Source organism: Corvus brachyrhynchos, unplaced genomic scaffold (genome assembly GCF_000691975.1).
Source record: "Corvus brachyrhynchos isolate BGI_N302 unplaced genomic scaffold, ASM69197v1 scaffold3, whole genome shotgun sequence".
In the NCBI taxonomy this organism is placed as follows: Eukaryota; Metazoa; Chordata; class Aves; order Passeriformes; family Corvidae; genus Corvus; species Corvus brachyrhynchos.
Window position 1 is genome coordinate 1638837 of NW_008237619.1, and position 8567 is coordinate 1647403.

Genomic DNA, 8567 nt, shown 5'->3' on the forward strand with positions numbered 1-8567 from the left:
TCAAACAGCTCCAAATGCAACCCCAATCCCATGCACAAGTCACTGGCATCAATGTACTGTTGCTCAGTGGCTTCCAGCCACAGAGCATGGAAAAGCTGGAAACAAAGAGATGGGATCATTCCCAGCTGATGGAAGTCCCTCTGCTTAGTCACTTTGATGGATGCAGCTGATGGCCCTTGACAGCACTGACAATCACTGAACAGCAATGCCAAGCTCCTGATGGGAATCTGCCTGTTTCTCCCCTTCCCAACCAGAGAACAGAGCTGTGTATTAGGAATAGAGAAACTGGGGAGGATTAGACCACAGCTATTCTGTGTACAGTTTGCATATTCCTTCCATTTCACAAAAAAACCCTAGTGATGGATGATGATCTGTGACCCCAAGGGGAAAGAACAGGTCTCAGTAATGGGATCAGAAGTGTGTTCCTCCCCATTAAAACCAGACCAAGGATGTTAATTCTCTACCTTTGAATCAATGTTTGCAAAATATGCTGAAATCATCCTATGGAAGGAGGAATTGCTGGTGTCACCATCTATAATGTTTCTGTTGTCCCCCTCTGTTCTTCATTCCCCATGCTTAGAGCAGTTGGAACCTCCTCTAAGGAGGAGAAATTTATTTTTATCATTTGAGTATTAGTTTACTGAGGTGGCAATAAAAGACAAACATACCAATGATTACAAGGCTTTTCTCCAAGCCCTTAGAGGGAAATCCTTTCTGTTCAGACACAATGAATTAAGCTGAGAGTATGACCCTCAACAGGGCACCACCCTGAGGGACAGCATGTGGCCAATGTGCTCTGCAATGTCTGCCCTCGTCACACTGTCAGTGCAAAAAAAGTGTCTCTGCCTCTTAAATAATAAACCTGACACAATCCAGGGTCTTAACATACTTTGAAACTTCCTAAATTTTAGGTTTATAAAGCAGCTGGGAAATTTATTTGTTTGAACACAAAAAAATTATGTAATGGTTTGCTGTGTAAGGCAAATCTGTAATAAGCAAGGATGCTGTCCCTTGAGGTGTTTCTAAGGCTTTCCAAGGTGTCCCTCAAGGTGTCATATCCTGAAGCTCATCAAGGATGTGGTGCTCCCTTCCAGCATAAGACCACATAGACTGTCCTCACAGAACCATTTAGTTTGGAAAAGCCCTCTAAGACCCTCAACTCGAACCATTCTCCCAGCACTGCCAAGGCCACCACTATCCCATGTCCCCAAGTGCCACATCCACATGTCTGCTAAATCCCTGCAGGGATGGGGTTCCACCACTGCCCTGGGCAGCCTGTGTCAGTGCTTAACAACCATTGTGGTTAAGAAATTTTTCCTAATATCCAAACTAAAACTCCCCTGCCACAACCTGAAGCTACTTCGTCTTGACTTGTCATGGTACAGCTCAACCTCCTTGTTCATGGAGATTCCCTTCCTAGGGTAGTTTTCAGTTCAGCTGTCCAGCTGAGGAGCTTTTCCTGCCTAGCTTTTCTCTGAACAACCTTTAGATCCCTCTCAGCAACCTCTAGTGTGACACATCAGTGCATTCCCCTCCATTCTACCCTCTGGGCAGGTCTCAGCATCCCCCCACCCTCTCCCAGTGCCAAGTTCAGGGCTTACACAAGCCCTTGGTGTGAGAGAGGATGTCTACTGGCGCTAAACCCTTCCTGATCTCTCAATCCACAGCTTACAAAAACAGTTTGGGAGCAGCAGTGGCAACAACTCAACTTAAAGGAGATTTTATTGCTTTGAGGCTTTCCCAGAGTTGAAGCAGCTTCACGATCAGTGCCAGTTTGCTCCCACTGGCAGCTGTGATAGAAATCCTAGCATAACTGAGAGCAGGATTGAGCTCTGAACCCTATTTAAAGTCACAGCTTTCCATCATAGTACTTCAAAACCACCCAGTGCCAACCCCTGCTGAAAAATACAGGTGGTTTCAGTCAACATCACCCCCAAGGAGAATCAGTAATTTGGTAAAATAATTCTAGAAAAAGCATACCCTAACCATGTACACTTAACAAATAGGAAAGGCAGAGAAGGCAGAGAAGACCAGTAATTTGCCCCAAGACGCATTTCAAACCATGGAATAATAACAATTTATTCCCAGTTTCCACATCAGAACAATGTTTGCCTCCATCTCTATCACAATATTAATCTTGAAACTACTTCATAGATGTTGTTTGCAGCTAATAAAGGCAGAACTTTCCAGATTTCCCCCAAATGTAATTTTTGTTACTGCTTAGACAATTAACGGAGGTGCTGTCCTGTGCCAAGGAAAGTTAAATACAAGACAACACACAGAACACAAATCAAACTCCCCAGGGTCTGATCATTTTCCACACGAGACTTTTTCCTGTTAAGTTAGAGCCTTCAGGGGTAAAAAGAGTGACTATCTCACATTTACCTTGTTTCAAGGGTTTCTTGCATCCCCAAACACCGCTTATCATCTCTTTAAAAAGCATATCCAGCTCTTCAAAATCAATTCAGTCCTGGTATCGATGCAATTATTCTTCAGCTTCATGTTCACCCATTCTAGACACCTAGAGGCTCACTCATAACTTCAGAATGAAGGCATTTTCAGGGAAATAACCTTATTTGGGACAGTGTCTGCTTTAAATTATGTTGCTTGTCTTCCTCTCCACTCCTCTCCGGGCTCTTGCTGGGTCCTAGCCACCGCTGTTCTCCAGACAGAGTCGGCTACTGTGCAACATCCTGAAGCCCTTCCTTGGGGCAGGCATTGAGAAACGGGGATTTTTGCCAAAGGAACTATCAGGATCAGGCTGTGGGTTTTCTCAAGAGAATAAGTAACTTATTGGCAATGCCATTGTTTGGCTGTGTGCGTGGGGCATGACAGTGTGTTTACTTTCGGGTTTTGTGTCTGCAAGTTGCATTCCTGGAGGGTTGTAATCTCCTGCACCTAAACCTCTCTCTGCATCTTTAGGGAAACAGTGCTTGGGGATTAAATGTTTAAAATTCATGGCTGATAAATATAAACCCCAGAATCTGGAAACCTGTTCTGGAAGAAATAACTTTTTCTTTTTGCAGTCATCCCACTAATGAGAGTGTGACTGCAGTCTGCTGTCAGAACAGGGGTCCATTGCTGGCTACAACACACTTGATGGGTTTTCATAGCATGAGGCAGGATTTAGGGATAAAGGCCTCAATAAAGACCTTTTCAGATAAGCTGCAGAATTTTTGGTTGTGAGTACATAGTGCTGAATATACTGGATCTGCTGGGAAGAATTCCCACTGCAAAGGGGTGCTTTTGTCATGCAGAAGATGATTTCAAATTGCCCAAGTTCAGCTTTTTATTTATTATTTTGTGCTGCCCTCTAGAGCTGAAGTAGCTGGTTTCCTCATTTCCTTTTGCTAATTAAGTCTTGCTTCAGGAAAACCCTCCTCTACATAGATTTCCCTGCTGTTTTCTCCCAGAGACACAAGCCTGAACTGCCACAACACACTTTTCCCATGGTTGAAATAATGTGCCAAAGAGCTGGGCTCTTAGTTTGCTTGGTAATGCATCCTGAAATTAGAGGTATAAATCACAGAATTATAGAAACCCAGAATGGCTTGGATTGGAAAGACCTTAAAGTTCATCTAGTTCCAGCCCTCCTGCCATCAGCAGGGACACCTTTCAACTAGACCAGGTTTCTTGTCTAGCTATAAAAATACTATGACAAGGTGACAGGGGAGGGCATGATTAGGTGCAATGGACAGAAAAACACACATTAAGCTCTCAGGAGAATTGTCCACCAGTGAGATTATCACAACCTCAGACAAGTTCCCCTTCACTGGGCTCTCATCAGATTAGTTTTGATCACCTTCCCCCAAGCATGTCATGTCTTGAGCTTTACTTGCAGTGCTGTTTTTCGCTTCATCCCTTTGGCACGGTCCCTGGAGTCAAGCTCTCCATTTGCAATCCCCTTCGGGTAAGAAGGAAGCTCATGTTGAAACTGGGGACCACTGTGATATCCAGAGATTTAAATGCCTTTTGGATGCTCTGGGTTTAGAGTTTGTCTTGTCAGCAGTGTGCAGTAGCACTTGAAAAGCACAGACACCTTTGCAAGGCAAACCTCAAATACTGATTTGAAGTACAAGGTATCATGCCTCTAATTAAGAGCAGTGAGTGGCCAGGATGATGGCAGCTTACAGTTTTTCTACACCTGGATATTCAGAGCACTTTAGGAAGTTTGGATTTATAGGAATAAAAATAGCAGACATTTTGGTTCTGCTTTTTAAAAAGCCAGCTCTGTTCCTCAAGCTGTTTTACTGACTAACCAGGCAGCTGTGCCAGCTGAACTGTAAAGAAGAGCCTGGACAGAAACAAATGCCAAAGCAGGAGGGAAGGGCATGCACTGATTCTACTGCTCAGGGCTTTGCTTCAATAAAAACACATTCTTGGAGGACACCAGCTACACTGGGAAAGATCAGTGTGATCCCTGCCTTCTTTGTCCTTTCCCAAAGGGGATCTGGCAGCAAACAGTTTCAAAGCCTCCAACACATTTGGCTGATTTCCCAAACTTTCAATATTTTTGGCTTTGGGCTACCCAGCCGTTTACACCTTAAAGTGGTGTTGAAACATTAGCATGGTATTGGCTTGGTAAGACATGTCTGCAGGGCAAATGTCACCTGCATCAGTCAGAGACTGGATCATAGAATCATAGAATGGCCACATTTGGAAGTGACCTTGAAGATCATCCAAGCCCCCTGCCATGGGCAGGGACACCTTCCACTAGCCCAGGTTGCTCAGAGCCCCAGCCAGCCTCATCTCCATCATGCAGATTGGAGAATCAAGCTTTTTTGCCCACAAAATAGCAAGGGCTGTGCCATCCCAGTGATGCCAAAGGGTTTGCACCTGCAACTCTGTGAAATCCTGATTTTCCAGTGGTGTATCAGCAGTCACCTCCTACTCAGTTTCTGTCAATGTCAGTTGAATTTCACCCTCTGTCACCTGAAGTGAGGGGCACCTCATCAGACCTCTCCTCTCCTCCAAATCCTTTCCCCAGCATGGCCCAGAGCAAGAAGCAAAAGCAAATCCTAGCTGCTGGCTCTCACCAGTCAGTCTGTAAACTGCTGCAGGTTCCCAAGGGTTTCAGAGAAACCAGAAAACGTCTTGACAATTTTGTGTCTTTAGTCTCCAGACCTTTTGGAGTCCGTCCATCCATAATGCTGCTGCTTTCTAAGGCACTGCTTTTGGTTGAATCCTGTGTCAAGCTCTATGAATCAAAATCTCCAGAGAAGTAAATGAAACAAGTTCCTGCCTTAGAAAGTGGGTCTGAACTGCAAACACAGGAGTGGGACAAGTCTTGCTCCCTTTTGGCTAGAATAGCTCCCTGGTGATTCATCCCACAAGGGAGTTGGAGACAACATTAATATCAACCCTATTAAAAAATAAATAGTCAATGCCGCCCTCAGCCACAGGCTGAGGCACAGCTCCAGCTCCTGACACTCTACAGCATCTCCAGAAACTGATTCTCCTGGGTTTGTTTTGCTCCTGCAATCTTCACTGTGCTTGGCATCTCACAGGCAGATGCAGCCCCCAGTCTTTCTGGTGTCAAGTCCACATATCAAAATAGAGACTCCTCCATCTCTTGTAAACCCAGCAAGGCTTTTCTCCTGTCTTTTGAAGCTGCTGCCTTCCTTCTCTTTCTGTCCTCTCTCCATGTGCATCTTTATCATGTGTTCAGCCAACAGCATTTCCCCACAAAAATTAACATTTCCAGTTATTGACGTTTTAGCCAGGTTCCCTATTTTATTCACCTTTTGTCCTCCTAATCTCTCCAGGAAAGAAAATGTAAATGAATAAAAACTGAATGAAACCCACAAGCCTGGAGAATTTGTGAGTGAGGGGATGGGCTAAGGGACAGAGGGAGATGGGAAAGTGAAAACTCTTACATCAGCAAAAAGTGACATGTACTGGCATTTGCAGATTAAACTATCTAACCATGAAACACTCTCCCTGGAGAACAAAATTCACATTCAGAAACCAAACCAGAATATTTTCTCACCAGTTTATAAAATAATTTTTAAATTCAGCAATATTACTTTTTATAGACAGTGTGGTCAGTATTTGGGAAAGGGTGTACTCATTTTATAAGATCCAGTAGGAGACAAAATGAGGTGAGGAAAATCATTTCTGATAGATTTGATTTACATAATACTGATATCCCTCCTTGAATCCATCCATCACTGTATTAGTAAAAGGCCAAGCACTGATACAGTAACTAAGACATAATCATCTGCTTTAAAAAGAGATGACTGGTTGTAAATTTTTGTTCTTGAAAACTAGAGGATTTCAGCATTTTAGAGTAATATGTTTATTTTAAAGTTTAAATTATTACATCTTAGTAGAAAACCCATATTATCACTGTTGTGCAGAGCCAAATTATTGCTTCTATTTAAGAGAAGCATATTTGTCTTTTATCAAAAATACTTTTATCCAAATTACAACTGGGCTTAGCCTTAGAAAATTTACTGTGACTTTTATATAAACTGTGATTTTCTAAAACTTTATTACTTCCAAATATTGCCTAAATGTTCATTTTCATGATAACAGCCCAGATGCAGCAAACCCCTCTCTGTAAATCATCATCCACCCAAGGTGACATTCAAGCTGTCAGGATCTTAAGAGCAGCAAAATAACCCTGCCATCTCACACCTCATGGTCCAACAGGGAGAGCTCAATGACAGCAGTGATAGGAAGAAGAGCAGAGGAGCCAAATAGCATTTTGCCTATTTTACTCAGGGACTGTGTGATTTGCCCAAGGCTATATTAGGATTCAGGGTCGGAAAGTTGGGTGAGTGGCATTTAATTGGTGTATAATGCTGATCTCTGCAGCACTCCTGGTTCAGAAGGCTATAATGCAGTAACAGCATAAATAGACTGAAGTCCTGAGAAGAAAGAAAAAACCAATCATCTCTCCATCTTCTATTCCTGCAAACATGGAGAATAATAACAAAGACAGTGTATGACAACTGTATTGTTACAAACTAACTGGTGCCTCCTTAATGTAAATGATCTAACTCACACAGTGCAAGTCCCTGATGGATTAAATATACAACTGGGTGGATAGAGCCATCTACACAGCATGTTTAGCCAGTTCCTCAGCCTATTCATAAACACAGAACATTTTATTTATACAGTACCTTCCTCATCTGTGTTAGTTTTAAAGGCTGCAGCTCAAAGTCACCAGAGCTCTCATCTCTCCCGCAGTTGAAAGCGCAATTTTCCAGCAGGCTCCCGGGTTCACACACGTCTCCACATACCTGCTCTGTGGCTGGAGGAGGAGAAGGTTTCGTCTCTGCTTGCAGCCTTTTTTTCCCTGACTCTCCCAGCAGCCTTTCCAGCGCAAGCTGAGGAAGAGTTTCCTTGGGGAAGTTGTACCTCTGTTGCATGCCAGCTGACTAAAACTCTGCAAGCGCCGAGAGAAGTTTGAAGTCACAGGGAAAAAAAAATACTCCCCATAGACTAGTCCTTGAATTCATTCCTTTGCAGTCATGAGCTCTTGTATATTCCCAGGCTCCCCAGAGCATGTGAATACATACCTCCGTAACAGTTTTAAAATGTGTGTGTCCTCTGCGCTTCTTTTTCTTTTCCATTTTGTTCATTCAGGCTTGGCTTATTTCCTGCAGCCTCTCAGCTGGTAATTATGCTTGTCTCGTATTGACACATGAAACATTCTGTGAATACCACAAAAAATCCCCTCCACAGGCTTTGGGGACACGTGCTTGTCTCTCAAGTCATCCGTGCCTGTCCCACAGCTGTCAGCCTGGAGATTCTCAGGGGCTGAGGTAAATCAGGGGCACTGAGCTGGCTACAAAGCTTACATTTCAAGTCCATGCAGGATGAGGTGCGTAGGAAAAGGGTATACAGGAGTAGAGGAAGCACATCGTCTTTGATGTCCCAGCAGGTCAGCTGCGTCTCCATGGCACTGCAGTGGGATGGCCAAACACACCCTTGGGGGAAAGGATAAATTCAATTTAATGCTTGAATGGGTAATAACATAAATACTTTCTAAAAAGGGCTGTGGGATGAATTTTGCTTTCTTTACTTTGGGTGCAAAGCTCCCTTCTATTTCAGTTGCAATGCTTTTGTGTAAGTTGGTGGGGGACTTGCACGTTGTCTGTGTTGTCTACATCTGCTTAGACATGCTCCGATATCTGGGCAGGTGTTCACTGGCTCTGCATGATCGTTTGCAGCACTGTAAACCTCTGACAGGGTTTTGCCAGCTCTTCAGTGGATGTCTTAGGACCAAACTGAGTCTTGGCTTCACCAGCCAGGATAAGACCTCCCCATGGCCACCCAGCTGAGGAGCTCCCACGGGCACCAGGGATCAAAGAAAACATCCCAGGGACCACCACAAACCTCCCACCTTCTCCCCTGCATGTACGAGGATCACCTCAACTGAGTGATCTCCCTCAGAGGAGAGGTTTGCCTTCAGCATCATATGTTTTATCCCCTTTTCACTTAGATATGCAACAATGGCCAAGAATTTTCATTTTAAAAAATGAGGTGCTGGCTGCCTTCTCCCAGACAGCATCAATTCTGTCCTGCTTTCCTGGATTTGCTTATTAAAATCAGGTAAA

The 8567-nt window shown here is 43.8% G+C and overlaps 1 protein-coding gene across 4 annotated transcripts in view; it reads right to left on the bottom strand.

Moving 5' to 3' along the window:
* The window catches only part of LOC103613832 (leucine-rich repeat-containing protein 32-like), a 16445-nt gene extending 8575 nt beyond the window's left edge, over window positions 1–7870 (bottom strand). The window contains exon 1 of one of the 4 annotated variants that reach the window (XM_017731700.1): window positions 7248–7870. Coding sequence is in view for 1 of the 4 variants with exons in the window: in XM_008631670.2 (XP_008629892.1) it covers window positions 2386–2408 (23 nt within the window). In the remaining 3 variants the exon portion in view is untranslated. Of the gene's footprint in view, window positions 1–2385; window positions 3090–7127 lie in introns of those variants that run through there. The other 3 variants (XM_017731699.1, XM_008631670.2, XM_017731698.1) reach the window with 3 other exon arrangements.
* Window positions 7871–8567: the final 697 nt, after the last annotated feature.